This window comes from Nerophis lumbriciformis, linkage group LG10, assembly GCF_033978685.3.
Source record: "Nerophis lumbriciformis linkage group LG10, RoL_Nlum_v2.1, whole genome shotgun sequence".
In the NCBI taxonomy this organism is placed as follows: domain Eukaryota; kingdom Metazoa; phylum Chordata; class Actinopteri; order Syngnathiformes; family Syngnathidae; genus Nerophis; species Nerophis lumbriciformis.
In genome coordinates, this window is record NC_084557.2 from 20,967,577 (window position 1) to 20,987,078 (window position 19,502).

The following is a 19,502-nucleotide window of genomic DNA, read 5'->3' on the forward strand; positions in this document are numbered from 1 at the left end:
GTAAGGGCTGAGTAACTTGTGAGTAACTTCTGATTTATTTAGTAGCTACTTTTTGATGGTTCTTGGACTACAATTGTGGTTGATGTGGGTGTGTAAAACATGGAAATCATATATACTTTAGTGCAACACGGGTTCTCTGGTTGGAAGTGGAATTCCTGTAGGCTGAAATGTAAACATTTCTACTGAATGTTCTTTTTACTAGTTTGAAAGTAATCATTGACATTTTTTTGCTGCCTGGTCTGACGTAATGTCACTTTTTTTTTACAGTCAATGCGTTTCAATTCACTAAATTAGTCTGAGCGGTATAGCTCGGTTGGTAGAGTGGCCGTGCCAGCAACTTGAGGGTTGCAGGTTCGATCCCCGCTTCCGCCATCCTAGTCACTGCCGTTGTGTCCTTGGGCAAGACACTTTACCCACCTGCTCCCAGTGCCACCCACACTGGTTTAAATGTAACTTAGATATTGGGTTTCACTATGTAAAGCGCTTTGAGTCACTAGAGAAAAAGCGCTATATAAATATAATTCACTTCACTTCACATTTGTCAAATAATTAAGTTTCTTCTATTTCCACAGCTACATGTAAAGTTCTAGTTTCCATGCTCTTATATCTAATGTGACTGATGGCCATACGCAGTGTGCCTCCCCTACACTAGAGGGCGATTGTGGTCATTTCAGCTTGTTTAGCTAAGTGGGACTGTAAATACAGTGGAAGAATACTGTAGAATGCTACATGCTAATAAGCTAGCACTAGTAACGTTGAAGCTCCGGATCTAACAGATAAGTACTTTCACTGATATTTAATGTTATTAGTAATGATTTAATGTGTTTAAATGACACTTGTGGTTATTAGAATCAGCAGAGACATACAAAAACATTTATTTTTTAGTCAACTTTTTTTAGGGGGTTTCTGTCCACCGGTTGTCTCAAACAGGGATGTACTGACGTCTTGTCACATACTTAAAGTGTCTTCTTTGGGAACATTTCTATTTTACCAAATGAATTAAAGATGCATCCATTTTCTACCTCTTGTCCCTACTGATCTATTTCAGATTATACTGTGTGCTTGTTTGGCGTAAACAGTTTCTCACCACCGGCTTGTTATTCGCCAGGTAGAATGCCAGCTGTGTTTAAATAGTGGGATGAAGTCAAACATCAATTGAGATTAGGTTGGATTGGTCAAAAAAAGTCATGTGACTGCCAGGCTCCGTTTGATTGGTGAAATGGAGTCGAACGTCACCACTGCTTACATTGGATTGGTCAAACAGAGTCATGTGACAGTGCCTGCCGGAACAAATGAATACGTCTTTGCGAGTCTTAATTAAAAGGTTATAAATTATTGTTATATACATAAATGTAACGATAGGAAATGAAACTCAATGTAACGGAGTAAAAGTAGTGTTCCTTTGTCACAAGAATACTCAAGTAAAAATAAAAAGTACATTACATTAAAACTACTCTGACAAGTACAATTTATCCAAAACGTTACTTTAGTAAATGTAATGGAGTAAATGTAACACGTAAATGTAACTTCAAACTGAGCCTAACTCTTATTAACGTGTGTGACTTTTTGAGGAGGAAATATTGTTGTTACAAACTTTTGTGTGGTGTTGCTTTTTTATTTCTATTGGGGCGGTATAGCTCGGTTGATGGAGTGGCCGTGCCAGCAACTTGAGGGTTCCAGGTTTGATCCCCGCTTCCACCATCCTAGTCACTGCTGTCGTGTCCTTGGGCAAGACACTTTACCCACCAGCTCCCAGTGCCACTCACACTGGTTTAAATGTAACTTAGATATTGGGTTTTCACTATGTAAAGTGCTTTGAGTCACTAGAGAAAAGCGCTATATAAATATAATTCACTTCACTTCAACTTCACTTCACTTATTTGTGATTATTCCAAGCTGATTATCAGATCCTACCCGTGTTTAAAAAAAAAAAAAAATTATATATATATATATATATTTATATATATATATACATATATATATATATATATATATATATATATATATATATATATATATATATATATATATAAATTATGCGTAACAGAGACACCTGAAGTGAATAATTACGACGGTTAGCTGGATTAAAGAAAATACTGATAGCCGCATCATTTGTCCAAAATCTTAACCCATTTAGGAACCGGTACCAAAAAATAACGGTATTCTGTATACATCCCTGCTTGCTTGCAATCACATTTTCCACTAAAATCAATACAGTAGGGAAGGGATTCATATGGCCTCATTCCTGGGTGGATCTCCTGTGAGAGTAAGAATTAATTTTGCAATGCAGTCTGCTGAAAATTATGGAAGGCGCCACTCTACATAGCAACTGGCGCTGTGGTCTAAGTTGGAATTGCCACAAAACACATTTTAGGATATTGAACACTCTACTGCCATCTGGCAGCTAAAGTGGATAGTGGACACCCACCACCCCCTCCCAGCCCCCAGTGACGAATGGGGCCATATGAATCCCCTTTTTACAGTACATTTACATTTGATTTATGTTTGATCAATGAAACATCCCAATAGAGTCTTAAAATTAATTCTAATGAAGATGCGATGTTTCATGTTGCTGTTTTTCTAATTAAGGCATCACATTTGATGGTTTATTACATAATGCACCCACATTTGGAATATGTGAAAGTTATTACAAAATGCATCAAAGTTTATTTGGTCAAGAATAATATTACAAAATGCGGTAGATTATTACAAAATGTGGTGTTATTACATAATGAGGTGAAAATGTATTACATTATTACATAATGCGTTGTTAAAAACCCTAAACATGATAAGCAGTAGAAAAGGTAGTTGGAGCTCATCCCAGCCTACTTTATGTTAGAAGTCGGGTACACCTTGGAGTCTGGACTGGTCGCCCTTTAATCACAGGGCATATATGAACAATTATTTACACTCACATTTACACAGTTTCCAATTATCCCAACATGCATATGTATTGGACTGTGACACTGGTGTAAACTCACACAAGCACTATGAGAACCTAACTTTGCATCTATTCTTCCTACTCATCCCTCTCTGTGTGATATGCATTATATAAAACCCTCTAGTCATCCTCGAAAGCGCGCCCTTCCTTAGCTTGTTTGTCTGAACTCCCCCAGCCCCTGAAGGTTGTGAACAGGAAGCGCCCCCCAAGGGACGACTGGAACAACTACGCCTCGTCGCAGGGGGATAACGAGGGCGATGGACCCTCCCTGGTTGTGGACCAAGACATCTGTATCAAGGTGCGAGTGAAACGAAGCGGAAGGGAATCTATTTAATTATTGCCTGTCAGTTAAGGGGATTTTATTGATTGTTTTGTTCAGTTAATTCTCCAAAAAATAATGCTTTATAATAAACTGAAATGCTTGACTTAATTTTTGTTGCATGTTTGTATATTTTTTTTCCATCCCCCCAATTTAATTATTATTTTCCCATATCTACATAAAAGTTTAACAAATATTAAATGATTGACTTGTAGGAATTTATTCCTTATACCAACAAAAAAATACTTAATTGAGCTTCTACTGTGTTTGTCTTTCTTCAGATATGCAGTGGGTTCTTCACCTGGACTGACGGACCACCAACCCTCGTCAATGTGGACATCATGATTCCTTTTGGTAGGTAACTGCTTATCAAGTTCTTGTCTTGTGACTCACAATGTTATTGTGCCGGCTTTTAGGTAAGCTGACCATGATAGTGGGCCAAGTGGGCTGTGGTAAATCCTCCTTGTTGCTGGCAGCGCTGGGCGAGATGCAAAGAATATCAGGAACAGTCACCTGGAACAGGTCAGTAACACGTTTAGAAGTCAATTTGGAGCATATTTACTGCTTTAGACTTGACACAATATTGCTTTCATTTTGAAAGCTATATTGGTCATGGAAACTGATGTACTGAAGTTCATTTCAGTCAAAAGGTGAAATGTTAACAATTCAACCCCCATAATTAATATCTCAGCATGTTGGACTGAATCGTTTTAACCTCTCAGGCGATTAAACTGCCAGGGACACACTGTTGCTTTTTATTTATGTGCCCTTCTGCAGCAATACATTGAGCATCCTTGACAGACTACCGGTAATGCACTTTGAATTATGACCAGTAAGACACAGCAATAAAACATCGCTAGAATTACAGGTCAGTGACTTAGAATATTTGACATTTTACATGCCATTTAGACTTCAGAGTGCTTAATAATGGAACATGGAAGGACGAATCAGACCTGTTTTGAGGTGCTGGTTTGAGCCATACATTTTAATCATTATGATGCAACATGAAATACAGGGAATATATGCTTACCAAACTCGACTTCAATGTAATTATTGCGTAACTGAATCCAATTTAAATTTAGCTCTGCTATTGCATACCTTGCCTCATACTGCCAACCTAAAAACACTTACAAGAGGGATTGAACACATGCCTACAGGGCAGTCTGGAACCTGAACGCAGTGCCTTAGATCGCCCGGCCGTCCTGACCTGTGCACCAACTGCAGGGCTAAATATGTCATGTTACGGTTATATCTGTACGTCCTGATGAATTTCCACCAACTAACTTGCTGCTTTGTGATACTACTTTTGACATCAGGGGTGGCGATACTAAGTCAATGTAGTTGTTTGGAAAAACAGAATCAAACTTTACCATCTCCCTACAAAACTCTGGATGTCATGAGTTTAAATAAACAAAATGTGAATGTGTCACCACTTACCCAGGATAGCAACACTATCAGTTTCCATTTGTCAACAAAGCGTCCGCTACTTGATCGACACACCATCCCCAGAAGACCCCACCTACCATGTCTAGTCGGAATGTGTGTAACCATCATGTGCAGCCATTTATACTCCTTAGAGCAAAAAGTCCCCCATTGTTGTTGTAGTTTGTGAAGTCACAGTAACCAGATATACAGTAAATATACACATTTGGAACACATGAGAAACCAAAGATTATTTTAATTAACGCAATAGCTCCTCTCACAAGTAATAAATGAGAAGTAATCAGAATGACTCAAAAGACTGGAAATAATACACAAAGTCAGTGAAAATTGCACTAAAGCAGCAGAAAATAATGGCCTAGTGTGAGTAAGGAAGGGGAAATGTCTTGAATGGTGGAGTCAAGGGGGAGAGCTGTGATTTACTGACATTATTCTCCCGATGATAGCATTTATGTTCAAGTATCTTCCAAGCACCATCAGGTGATGAGGTATGATGGAGCCATTTTCCAAATGACAGTTTTCACTGCCTGCTCAGTGTGGCCTTTTGAGTCATTTAGGTACTTGCAAAATCAATGTGACACGCTGATACCGTACCTAATATCTGCAGTACCACTGTTTCATGGAACTGGGTTACAGTAATCACTCGTTTATTGCCTCTAATTGGTTCCAGGCCTAGCCATGGTAAATTAGGATCCTTTTTAATAGTTAAAGCATAAAAACAAGTGTATGGCCTTCCAAATAAAGGTTTTCACATAAATAGAGCCCTCGAGATGTAAAATAACATCCATACAGTCAGTCACCTTACACTCGTTTTTCCCAATACCTTAAGTGCGTTTTAATTGTCGGTAGCCAGAGGATCCTCCTCCTCTCTGTTGGAAATGGGCTTTAAATTTGCTGAAACCATGTGTGTTAATTGTTCTGCCAAAAACTTGTCAACTTGATCGTCCATCCATCCATTTTCTACCGCTTGTCCCTTTCGGGCTCGCCTAAAAGAAAATGATGCCGACATTGGCTGTGTCGTAGTAGTGTCGTTTGCAGTAAGTGGTGCTAAACCCACCGCGTTTTTTTTTTAATATTTATTTATTTGAATTAGGACAATGCATATTCATCAACTAAGAGCAACAATGTAAATATACACAATAGCTAATTTTCATCCGTTGTTTTAAGGCAGGTTAAATAGTAAACATTCAACAGGTCATGATACAAAAGAATACATAAATCACAAGACATTACATTTTACCGCTGTTTTGGTTTGATATATCTCACGTCAAAGGCTCACCAATGTGGGGATGTGGTACGGATGAGGAAATTGGTATTCAACGGTACCAATTTCGGTACTTTTGTATGTATTTATGTGGTAATAGGTGTTAATAATATAATATTATTTGTTTTAATGTAATATTTAAAAGTGATCTGATGATAACGTTACTGTTCAAACTGTGTGTAATGTTACAGTGACCAAAACTATTTAATACACATGTTAAATAAAACCTATGCCTTGTTTTTAATTCATTTTAGGCCTACTACACTACTGTATTGTAATGTTTTCTGAGGTGGTACTTGGTGAAAAAAGTTTGAGAACCACTGCTGTATTATATTACAGTGGTACCTCAACTTAAGAGTGCCACAACTTAATAGTGTTTTAAGATTCAACCTGTTGCTTAGCTAATTCTAACGCGTAAAGTTACAAGCAAGACTTTTTGTTACAAGCATCCTGCCATTAGTTGGGATAGCAAATGTCACACTTAACCCCGTAATATATGACCAAAACATCTCGTTTTACTCGATAGCTTTAGCTTATAGCTAGAGGTCGCCATAACGTTGTTTTTTCAAACATTGGGAAAAAGAAGGTTTGTGTGAAGAACAGTGCTGAGAAGAACAAGCAGACGATATTCACTGAATTAAAGAAATCAATTATTAAAAACATGGCTGAGCGTGTTGCCAACTTGTTGAAACAATTTAAACGCATCACTGCTAGTCTGCACCAAACTGAAGAAGAATGAGTTCAACGCCAGCCAAATTAAAATATTATCAAAACGGTGGACATTTATCTATTAAAATATGGAAAAGCTGCTGTTGAAGGCCACTCTCGGAGGTAAATGCTGTACTTTATTATACATTACTTCATAAAACTACTTTAGTTGTTAGTAGTACATTTCGTTGTATTATTTTTATACAATATTTCTGATCTAAAAGTTTGTGTTAGATATTAAATATTGCTGGCTGGGAGAGGGTGGGTGCGTCAAGCACCAATTAAATTGCTTTAAATCAATTTCAGTGGGAGATGTTTATTTGAGATGCAATTGTTTTCAGTTAAGAGCTCCGTCACAGAACCAATTAAACTCGTAAGTTGAGGTACTACTTACTGTACATATAAGACATAAATTACATATGCAATTCACGCAAAAATTACGTAAAATTTGATTAAAAATGCCCCAAACTTAACAAAAAAATTCAACTGCGATATAATGAAGACACAACACTTGAAGCTTGTTATATATTTGGCAATCAAAAACCATATCTCTTGCTTCATGCTTTCATGCTGATGGAAACATGACCACCTAACTGGAGTCTGTCTACTTTCATACACAGTGCTACAGTGTGTTTGTGAAAGTGTGCGTGTGAGCGTGTGTGTGTGTGTGTGTGTGTGTGTGTGTGCGTGTGTGTGTTTGTGTGTGTTTGTAGGTGTGTTGTTGGTCAGCGCTTCTTAAATGGCCGACACCATCTAACTTCCTCACAGCTGTAGTGATTGCCATTTCACAGCTGCCATAAATCATCCTGCGCTGTCTGGCAGCGCTTAGCTACCGTCAGAGTCACCTTCTCTGGAGGAGTGTCAATTGGTCCACCCTAAAAATATGTGCGCGCTTCAACAGAGCCCCAAACAACGCATTAAATATTTTTACTGAACTCTGCATGGAAGTCATTAGATTGATTAAATAGGTATGTGTGACAGACCAAGACATTCCTCTTCGACCATAACAAATATTTTATTGTTTTCTATTTTAACAAAGATAAAATGCGGACTTCTAAAGTATTTTCTCTGACTTTTTTTTTGTTACAGCCTACCCAACCCAGAGTCGGAAGGTGATGAAAGGTGAGTGTTTAAAGCAGAAATATATCTAAAAACATCCTCTTAAATCCACAAACAGATTGGCTCCATATGACATTGGCAACACACTGCAGCATTTAACAGCAGGTGTGTTGGCACTGCTTCCTGTCTCAGTAGACCTTGATGGACCGTGACAGCTAGTCCTCCATGAGTCTATAGATAGACTAACACTTCCACAGGGTGCGCACACTCGCACTCAACAACTGCATTACACTTATGTTTATATATTCAGCAGGCATGGCTGCCTTTCACATTTGAACCGATACGGTACCAATTCCCGATTCCTGGGAATTCAGACTGGTACTCAACGGTACCAATTTCGGTACTTTTGTATGTATTCATGTGGTAATAGGTGTTAATAATATAATATTATTTGTTTTAATGTAATATTTAAAAGTGATCTGATGATGATGATGTTGCTGTCCAGTTTATATATCTTGTTTTCTTACACTTCTGACATTTGTAAGTTTGCATTAATTTCCGTTTGTCCTAAATATGTTGCCGTAGTCAGGAAGTAGTCTTTGCCATTAAGTTGAATGTACCAGTCTTTTCTTTTGTTCAGCCTTAAAAAGTGTTTACAAGATACGATACGGTTACGATTCAGGATCTACTATTTGATTAGAAATGTATTATTGATGCATCTTTAATTCATGTATATTCATGCAGTTATACATTTATTTTCGTTTCATTAAATAAGCGTTTAGCACTTGCAACTTTTAAAAAACAGTGCATTTGTAATAAGAAATTTGCATCACATTTGTTAAATTAATGGAAATGTGTGCAAAACTGGAACGTAAATACCCTAGAACAAAGGAGCTGCTCGGATCTCTCAGTGAGGAGGTTGCTGCAGTCAGAAACATTTTAGAACTGTCTTCATTACTTTATTTACAATGAATAAATCAATTATCGATTTTTGACGTTTACTAATCGATTTTATAATCGTCCATGTCCGAATTGCAATGCATTTTAAAATGTATTATTTCCCCTACCTCTAGTGTTTATACTGTAAGTATTGTGCCTATAACATACCATCCATCCATCCATCTTCTTCAGCTTATCCGAGGTCGGGTCGCAGGGGCAGCAGCCTAAGCAGGGAAGCCCAGACTTCCCTCTCCCCAGCCACTTCGTCCAGCTCCTCCCGGGGGATCCCGAGGCGTTCCCAGGCCAGCCGGGAGACATAGTCTTCCCAACGTGTCCTGGGTCTTCCCCGTGGCCTCCTACCGGTTGGACGTGCCCGAAACACCTCCCTAGGGAGGCGTTCGGGTGTTATCCTGACCAGATGCCCGAACCACCTCATCTGGCTCCTCTCGATGTGGAGGAGCAGCGGCTTTACTTTGAGCTCCTCCCGGATGATAGAGCTTCTCACCCTATCTCTAAGGGAGAGCCCCGCCACCCGGCGGAAGAAGCTAATTTCGGCCGCTTGTACCCGTGATCTTGTCCTTTCGGTCATGACCCAAAGCTCATGACCATAGGTGAGGATCGGAACGTAGATCGACCGGTAAATTGAGAGCTTTGCCTTACGGCTCAGCTCCTTCTTCACCACAACGGATCGATACAGCGTCCGCATTACTGAAGACGCCGCACCGATCCGCCTGTCGATCTCACGATCCACTCTTCCCTCACTCGTGAACAAGACTCCGAGGTACTTGAACTCCTCCACTTGGCGCAAGATCTCCTCCCCAACCCGGAGATGGCACTCCACCCTTATCCGGGCGAGAACCATGGACTCGGACTTGGAGGTGCTGATTCCCATCCCAGTCGCTTCACACTCGGCTGCGAACCGATCCAGTGAGAGCTGAAGATCTTGGCCAGATGAAGCCATCAGGACCACATCATCTGCAAATAGCAGAGACCTAATCCTGCAGCCACCAAACCAGATCCCCTCAACGCCCTGACTGCGCCTACAAATTCTGTCCATAAAAGTTATGAACAGAATCGGTGACAAAGGGCAGCCTTGGCGGAGTCCAACCCTCACTGGAAACGTGTCCGACATACTGCCGGCAATGCGGACCAAGCTCTGACACTGATCATACAGGGAACGGACTGCCACAATCAGACAGTCCGTTACCCCATACTCTCTGAGCACTACCCACAGGACACGGTCGAATGCCTTCTCCAAGTCCACAAAGCACATGTAGACTGGATGGGCAAACTCCCATGCACCCAAAAGGACTCTGCCAAGAGTATAGAGCTGGTCCACAGTTCCACGACCAGGACGAAAACCACACTGTTCCTCCTGAATCCAAGGTTCGACTATCCGGCGTAGCCTCCTCTCCAGTACACCTGAATAGACCTTATTGGGCCTATTACATACCAACTGTTTAAATGGAACATGCATCCATCTAAGCTTTAGTTGTCGTTACCAAATTTGGAGATGTTGAAAAAGCCTTGCAAAATTGCTAATGCTAATCAATAAAGTAGCATGTATACACGATGTAAATCAGCATTGAGCCAGCACATTTTCAACAATGGAGCCTTACTATTGAGTGCTTCCTATTAGGCATGCTTTCTTTGTTGACATGGAAACTTGCAAACTACAAATACCTGTTTGCCCGCCAAGTGCTTGAGCCGGTGTCAAGTCTGCAACCAAACGCGACGCCACGTGCAACAAAGGCATCAAAATTTGGTACCCTTTGATTTTACGTGAAACGGTACCAATTAGTACCGACGGAATTTGGCTGTGACCTATAAAAGCACAGAATCCTACCCATCTCTACATGTGTATATTTTTTTTGTGTATCATTTTTATCAATTCCAAAAATTCAGTGATACATAATTGTGCAATAATTGATAGATGACAAGGAAATAATCTATGAGGCATCTCCATTGTGTAAATAGAAAAAGCACAGCCTTTTTTATCTTCCAAATCATACATTTCACTTGTGGATTGGTGCAATTTAAATTGAGAGTTAAGTCGAGCACCGCTAGCCAATGAGCTAGGAGCCCTGGGCTATCCACTCATTGCCCAGTGGAGAGTGAGGTTCACAAAACATATTATCGCACAACCACACTAGCTGGCATTGGGTTCACATATTTAAAAAGATACATCAATACCAGGCTGTAGTGTATGATCAATTAGAAATAAATTGCTGCTTTTGTAATATTTTTACAAAAAAAGCCTCCTGTATTTGATGTCATTAGATCATGGCAGTGTACCTGAGAGATGTTCTTCAGGTTCTACCCTTTTTAGTGTTTTTAAGGTCAACCATGAAAGGATGGCTGTAAATCATTGACGTAGGCGTGATTGATGAAGAATAACACTTATCTGTGTTTTGACATGTGCATGTGTTTGATATTCCTCCTACAGTCCCACAGACAGAGATGCTGCCAGTGACGGGGATATCAAGTGAGTACTTGATGACACATTAAAGGCAGTCTCCATGGAGACACGTCATCATCAACAGAACACAACAACCATTGTCATGTTTTTATCTAGAAATGCACTGTAGATAATACTGTAGTTACATGTCCGACTGACTGCATGTTGACCTGACAAACACACATTAACAATGCTTAGGTCATTTCTTAATGGACTTGAGCTCTTTTCACACCTAATTAGCCACAGAGATGGATGCCTTCCCAACCGTTTCCCTAACCGTAACCATGACACTGTGTTTTATTTGAACCCTGTGGTAGGAAGAGATGTGCTGTGGCCTACGCTTCCCAGAAGCCCTGGCTGCTGAACGCCACCGTGGTAGAGAACATTACGTTTGAGATGCCAATGATCAAAACCAGGTAAGGCCATGCACACGTTTTTTGGGGGTTGAATTGATTGAACTGGTAGTGTTGTGTATTTGTGCACGCTGCTGCCTTTCAAGCAGCACGTTCATTTCATGGCCAGTACTGGTGGTCTAGAGCAGGTATGTTCAAGTGAAATGTTTTGGGGGCCACATTTCCAGGAAAATTGCATGTACTATTAATGGGCGTGTTGCATGTGATCTACTAAGACTGCTTGTACAATTGATAACTGGTGCTGACCGCCTTATTGAGATGAGGTTTTTGCTTGTACTATGCAGTTTCACCATGGAGACACTCATATACTGCACATCCATGTTATCATGCTCCGCTTCTGCCTTTGAGACAGCGGGATGTTTACACAGAGCAGCAAATATGGCGAGAAGGAAGCAGGATTAGTCGGTTGTCCTAGCAATCTTTCTTGTTAGAAACGTTGAAAGATTGTTGAACACATTGATATTCGAAAGACTAGAAACACTGAGTTGTAAATTGAATAATTACATAAAATGACATATGGCGCCAGAGAGGAGGAAAATTAAACGTGTGGGGCACCAAGGACAAATGAGCTGAGGACGCGGCGTTTGTTTACAACCTACAGTAGACGGAAGTAGTTTCTTCTACTACTATTTCAGGGAGAAAAAGATAACTCTCTGCATGCCCAGGAGGTTAATTGGGATTATATGCTTGTACGCATGCCATGATCGGATTGCATAATTTAGTGTCCATGTAAACAGCCAGTAACTATATTTCTTCATGAATACATACCACATTCAAGCCACTGTCGAAATCTTTTATTACATGAATCATTAATGTCCCCATTAACTGGTTTTAGTCCACTAATGCTTCATGACAGTGTAAGATAGAAGATGGAAGCCAAAAGAGTGATTAATTAGAATGGTTCTGTAAGCCAGTGTTAAGTGGATGTGTGGATCAATGCAGTCAACAGTGATCAATACAACAAGTACAAGAAGATATTCAGGCTATGTCTACACTAAGCCAGATAACCCCTTAAACGAATAATTATTTAGCCTAAGCCCTGTTTCAGCCACACTAAACCATCGTTAAAGGTAACCCTCCTTGGATAATTTTTTACACGAGTAAGTGCGCCGTGTATTTCTTGAATCTCTGGCTCATAGCTTTGTAAGGACTCATTGATCGTTTACAAACTGAGTTCGGAGAGGAAGTGACACCGGAAAGACCGCGCCCCACACAGGAAGTGACGTCAGAAAGAACGCACCACAGCCAGCTTCATAACAACTGGAGCTAACCACTGGAAAGATGGAGGCGAGTCATCCAGACATGTCCGTGTTTGTCATTCTTCTACATGTACAGACGCTTGTGGAAATCACACATGAATACCTTAAGAGAAAGCGATTGCAGCTATTTCGGATACAACACATCTCAGACGGCAAGAGAACTTTCGAATGTCCAGGTCAGCTGTGATTCTACTTACCGAAAAACTTTGTCCATTTGTCGAAGTAGAGACAAAGAGAATGCGGGCTCCCATGGATGTGATAAAAAAGGTAGCGTGCGCTTTGTATTACCTGCCGTTAAGGGAAGACTACGGAAAACGGCGAATGCTTTTGGACTGGCAAAGCAGACTGTATCAGTAAATGTCCGCCATGCATGTAGCGGACTCAACGTCTAGGTCCAGAGTATATCAAGTCACCAAAAACAAATGGACAATGAAGCTGAAGGCAAAAGAGTGAGGAGTGTCCTGACCAGATATCTAGATCCCGAGATTGATTGTTGTAAAATGTTCTTTGTCATATTGTGTACTTTCACGTGTTTATTAAAGACTTGATTAATTTATGACGGCTCAGGTGTGATTCACTACAATAGGGCCCAACAGCACACTGGATTCCAGTTAGCTGAAATACCACAACATTGGATATTGTTTAGATAAGTTAAATTTAAGAACTTGCACACAAAGCAACTATGACGTGCGCATTTTCCGCGCATGCGTATTAGGTCGCGTTGCTCCGGCGGACGGAGGGGGCAGGGGGTCTTAAACGGTGGCATTGTTGTGTGTGGACACGGATAAGGTTAGGTGGAATTTACCCTGGATAACCTTATCCGGCTTAGTGTAAATGGGGCATTGGAGGCATTCAAAGCACATTACACTCCAGATTTACACTTCACCCAAAACATGATATTAGTCATGGTTACTTGCTTAATATACATATTAAAAATGTGACCTTTCTTTTTAGCATGAGTACAATAGTCGCTTGCTTCCTCTACTTTGATGCTTCTGCAAATATTTGATCACATTTGTGGAGTTGAAATGTCCAAAGCACTCGGCTTCTTTTCTCTTCTTTGCACTTCTTGATTTCACAGAGCTGAGATGATTTAGCTACAATGCGCTAATGTAGCACTGCCTCTCTGTTCACGACATGTAACACAACATTGGCATTATGTGTTAATTACTTTTTACAATGTTTAATATTCGATCAATTCAATTGGCCATTATCAGGCCAATACCAACACTGAGTATCACTTGTAACCATCCTTAAAGGGGAACATTATCACAATTTCAGAATGGTTAAAACCATTAAAAATCAGTTCCCAGTGGCTTATTATATTTTTCGAAGTTTTTTTCAAAATTTTACCCATCACGCAATATCCCTAAAAAAAGCTTCAAAGTGCCTGATTTTAACCATCGTTATAAACACCCGTCCATTTTCCTGTGACGTCACATAGTGAAGCCAACACAAACAAACATGGCGGAAAGAACAGCAAACTATAGCGACATTAGCTCGGATTCAGACTCGGATTTCAGCGGCTTAAGCGATTCAACAGATTATGAATGTATTGAAACGGATGGTTGTAGTGTGGAGGCAGGTAGCGAAAACGAAATTGAAGAAGAAACTGAAGCTATTGAGCCATATCGGTTTGAACCGTATGCAAGCGAAACCGACGAAAACGACACGACAGCCAGCGACACGGGAGAAAGCGAGAACGAATTTGGCGATCGCCTTCTAACCAACGATTGGTATGTGTTTGTTTGGCATTAAAGGAAACTAACAACTATGAACTAGGTTTACAGCATATGAAATACATTTGGCAACAACATGCACTTTGAGAGTGCAGACAGCCCAATTTTCATCAATTAATATATTCTATAGACATACCCTCATGTCAGCAGGCCAGGGAAGCTAGGGTCGATATTCTTCTCTTGATCATCTTCGGGACGGTGTGAGCCAAGACATCCAGGGGGGTTTAGCTCGCTTGTCTGCGGGAACAAACTGCTGCCATTGCTTGCCGTGCTACTGAGGTCCTTTGTCCCTGAATTGCTCACACACTCCGGCAGATTCAATGGGGGTCTGGCGGCAGATTTCTTTGACTTTATCGTTGGAAATGCATCTGCTTTGAGTGTCGCAGGATATCCACACATTCTTGCCATCTCTGTCGTGGCATAGCTTTCGTCGGTAAAGTGTGCGGAACAAACGTCCAATTTCTTGCCACTTTCGCATCTTTGGGCCACTGGTGCAACTTGAATCCGTCCCTGTTCGTGTTGTTACACCCTCCGACAACACACCGACGAGGCATGATGTCTCCAAGGTACGGAAAACAGTCGAAAAAAACGGAAAATAACAGAGCTGATTTGGCTCGGTGTTTGAGAAAATGGCGGATTGCTTCCCGATGTGACGCCACGTTGTGACGTCATCGCTCCGAGAGCGAATATTAGAAAGGCGTTTAATTCGCCAAAATTCACCCATTTAGAGTTCGGAAATCGGTTAAAAAAATATATGGTCTTTTTTCTGCAACATCAAGGTATATATTGACGCTTACATAGGTCTGGTGATAATGTTCCCCTTTAATCGAAAATGGATTAATTAATTTTACTTTATTTATTTTTGAGAGCACAAACACAACATGGACAAAACAGTACAGGGATATCTCGGTTTTCATTAGTAACCCGTTCCAAAAAGTCAGAAAATACCCGAATTGTATAAAACTTGTAAGATCATATAATTATAAGAATAATTATATGAAGAATTATTAGTTTTACGTGCAGAAAACAATATGACATACATATACATGCTCAATGAAATAGATGAACACAGTAGATGAAAATGTAATATATTTTTTAGCATTTTTGAGGACTCTTGCATGTGAAGATGTTGATAAAACGAGCAGGAGGAGGGTAGGACAAAACTACATAAATACAACCTTCATAAATGGGGTTTCTCATCTTCTTTATCAAAGTGCAACTTTCTCCGCATGACAGGGTTTGCTTTGTGTGTTGTTCTCCATTAGTTTTGTTTTGTTGTTTGTTGTTATTATGTTACACAGTATACTGTATCTGGTTTCTTTTTACTGAGGAGTAAGGCTGCAGCTATCGATTGTTTTAGTAAATGAGTAAATCTATCAATTTTAAGTTCCGGCCCCTTCATGTGGTCCGGATTTCATCAATTTGTATTAGTTGCACTCCTTAAAACGATTAATCAAAGCAACATTAAAGCTTTTTTTTTTTTTTATTGAATCAATCGATTTGATGGATTATTCGTTGCAGCCCTCCTGAGGAGGCGATAATTAGTAATCACTAATCAAAAAGCTTCAGTTTTCATTACTTTACCATTCCGAATGTAACCTGTATGTTATTTGCATTCCGCTGCATCTCATGTTGCCTTTTTTCCTCATCTTTATTTTTGCACTTTGTGTTTTGCGTGTAGATTCCTTCTGTGTGAGCAGGATTAAAGATACTTTTTTCTGCATGCCACCTCTTCACCCAGGGTTCCAGCCTTAACTGATCATGACATATTTGGCCCTGTGGTGGCTTATTTTGCAGTCGTAGGCAATACAAAAAGCACAGACTGAGTCACTAACTTGTGGCATTCTTTGTCTGGGTACTTGATTTCGAAAAACATGCAGGCACATTACAAGACATTTTCTTCTCATCTGTGCAGATTTTCACATGAATAGACCCAGAGCTGTCCTATCGTCTTCTAGAACAATCAGAACAGTCCAGTTGCGATCGATTTAATGCCCTGAGACAAAGAATCACACTATATTTACCATATTTAAATTGAGAAAGTAAAGTGTGTGTGCCACATCTAATTAATGAACTGTTTCATGACTTTTGTCCATTGAATGTAGAAGCCAATCAATGCTCTGGTCCACTATTAATTACAGTTGTAGTCATAGCAGTTTTTTTTCTGAAATGTTAAAAACAAAAACAAATACAAATAAATTAGAATAATTACAATATATGGAAACACATTATTCACACTGAAAACACATACAAATTGAAAACAATACATAATTATTAGGTTATTCGTATACAAGTGTTTCTTAATACAAAATATATCTCTTTCTCAGCTGTGTAACGTATGGGCCCCAATTGTAATACACTGTTCTGCCAACTGTGGCAGTAAGGACAATCTCTAACTAGAGTTGTGTATAGAGTATGGCTAACTAAACATCAGGCGCCATGACTGCTACCAAGGATGTCTGCGACTTTATTTATTTTAGCACAACATAATTATATGTACATTTTTTTTTATCAGTTACTTATAATTCCCTTCATGGTTGGTAATTATTTTAGCCTGACCTAATCCTAAAGTTTATGTGTTGAATTAATAATCTTAGTGATTAACACATGGTTTCATATCATTTGACAAGGTTGTAAACTGTAAGTAGGTTAGATATCATTATGGAATACAATTTTAATCAAGAGTAAAATTACTAATTAATGTAGTGGAAAACTTGGGGCTTGAGATCAAAATGTTTAGGAACCCATGATCTATACAACGATTAATTTATTGGTATTTAAGAAAATATATTATCAATAATCTTTATCCCACGTATAACCACATTTTTGGGCACAAATATACATACAGTACGTATACCAATGGCGGGCCGTGCGTTTCTCACGTAGTCCTTCAGTGATGTCCTACTTGGTCCAACTCCACCTCTCAAAATACTGTAATTTATGTCACCACATGGACACGGCTGGAGATACGATACAGAAACACACTTGCACACTACTGGGCATTGAAACCCCTTAACAGTGTACATAACTGTCTATTTTTTGGCGCATTTAACATTCAATAAACCCGTTTCAGCAATTAAAACATATCTTACGTGGTACTGTCAAAATTAAAATAATTGTATAAAACAAATGAAACATTAAAAAATTAAGAAATAAAATATTTGAATTTACAATTTGTAGAACCCATTCAACGCCGTATAAGCCAGTGGTACCGTCGTAGTCGGTTGATTCGTGTGAAAGTCGCGGGCAAACCATTTCACCGCCGGGATAGCTTCCGGTGTCGGCCGACCTCGTCTCATAAGATGTAGTTTCTCTTTAAATATCCTTCTTGAAAATGGCCTTGCAAATATATATCTGCCACCTATCATTTCCAGCCAAATTTATATTTATTTTTGCTTTTCATGTAATTTGTGATGTTTGTAGTTCCACACAATCTTTAAATTTTAGCAGTTCTGTGTGCACAATATTGGACAATCGAGGAATTTACAGGTTTGTAGGTGTTTGGTACGGTATTGTTGCAGTTGAGCTTTTGTGTGCTGGTCCTCATCTGTATTCTGTCCGTCTGTTTGTTCCCGCCAGATACAAAGCTGTCATTGAGGCCTGCTCTCTTCAGCCTGACATCGACATCCTGCCACAGGGAGACCAGACAGAGATTGGAGAGAGGGTCAGTAACGATTCATTTGAATTCCTCTGTTGGTCTTTTTATGGCCTGATCTGACAATGGCTTATCCCTCTGTGGCTTGTTACACTGCAACAACATTGGTCATCATTACTGTGCTGCAAGGATGAGATGCTGGTGTGTGCATGGATTTGGACTTTTATGATGGATTGCAGTCCTACACTGGGGATAACAGGACTGCCCGCTTTTATAATGCAGCTATTTGTTCCCTTTTGTGTGATAGCATCTCATCTTGCGTTACACTCCTGCCTTTGTTACAGGGTATCATCCTCTCGGGTGGGCAGAAGCAGCGCATCAGTGTGGCCAGAGCCTTGTATCAGCAGACAAATGTGGTCTTTCTGGTGAGTCACCTGAAGATAATGACATGATGAGCAAATATTAATCTAGCTATGGCTAATAAAAAAATATTTTGACAAACAAATGCACATTTCAAGTTATTTTTGCTGGACATAAATGCAACACATCCTAAATGCAAATGTTGTAGTTAAAGAGCCAAAGCACAAATCCATCCATCCATACAGAAGCAAAAGGTCACGAATAGTTTTGATGAGAAGGAAACTAAGAGCGGCACTGATAATAATAATAGTAATAATAGTAATCCATCCATAGTAATAATAATACTAATACATATGTTCCTTTACGTTACCCCACTTTGGTATCTTTTTACAGGACGACCCATTCTCTGCTCTAGATATTCACTTGAGTGACCATCTGATGCAAGATGGGATCCTCAGGCTCCTGAGAGAGGAGAAGAGGACAGTGGTGCTGGTCACGCACAAACTTCAGTACTTACCACAAGCAGACTGGGTGAGAGTTGTGTGTGTGTGTGTGTGTGTGTGTGTGTGTGTGTGTGTGTGTGTGTGTGTGTGTGTGTGTGTGTGTGTGTGTGTGTGTGTGTGTCTGTGTGCGTTTGTGTTTGTGTGCGTTTACATAACGAGATAACGATATATATCATATTATTTGGCATATAATTATAATATAATCATTTCAAAATGGGTTACAAAGGCTCCTAAATTTAGCTGCTGACTTATACGGTAACATTTTGCGTAACTTCCTGTTGTATTATTTAGTCAAATCAATTATTAATGTACTTGTTAATTTGCTGTTAATATCTAGTTACTTTCTGTTGTAACATGGTTCTCTCTATATTTCTGTTAAAATGTAATGGGCACTTATTCTTCCTTTGTTTGGATATTTTACATTAGTTTTGGGGCATACTGTAAATTTGGGTATCAATCAAATACCACATAGTAATAATCCGTAACAGTGTTAGTCATACCAACG

The 19,502-nt window shown here is 39.6% G+C and overlaps 1 protein-coding gene across 10 annotated transcripts in view; it reads left to right on the forward strand.

Moving 5' to 3' along the window:
- Window positions 1-19,502, forward strand: part of abcc8 (ATP-binding cassette, sub-family C (CFTR/MRP), member 8) — a 119,587-nt gene that overhangs the window by 66,624 nt on the left and 33,461 nt on the right. For 8 of the 10 annotated variants that reach the window (XM_072913929.1, XM_072913923.1, XM_072913928.1 and 5 more), the window contains 9 exons: window positions 3,066-3,239; window positions 3,542-3,614; window positions 3,677-3,782; window positions 7,762-7,794; window positions 11,117-11,155; window positions 11,446-11,544; window positions 18,119-18,203; window positions 18,479-18,559; window positions 18,888-19,025. In XM_072913929.1, coding sequence (XP_072770030.1) covers window positions 3,066-3,239; window positions 3,542-3,614; window positions 3,677-3,782; window positions 7,762-7,794; window positions 11,117-11,155; window positions 11,446-11,544; window positions 18,119-18,203; window positions 18,479-18,559; window positions 18,888-19,025 — 828 coding nt within the window. The remainder of the gene's footprint in view (window positions 1-3,065; window positions 3,240-3,541; window positions 3,615-3,676; window positions 3,783-7,761; window positions 7,795-11,116; window positions 11,156-11,445; window positions 11,545-18,118; window positions 18,204-18,478; window positions 18,560-18,887; window positions 19,026-19,502) is intronic. The other 2 variants (XM_072913926.1, XM_061970044.2) reach the window with 1 other exon arrangement.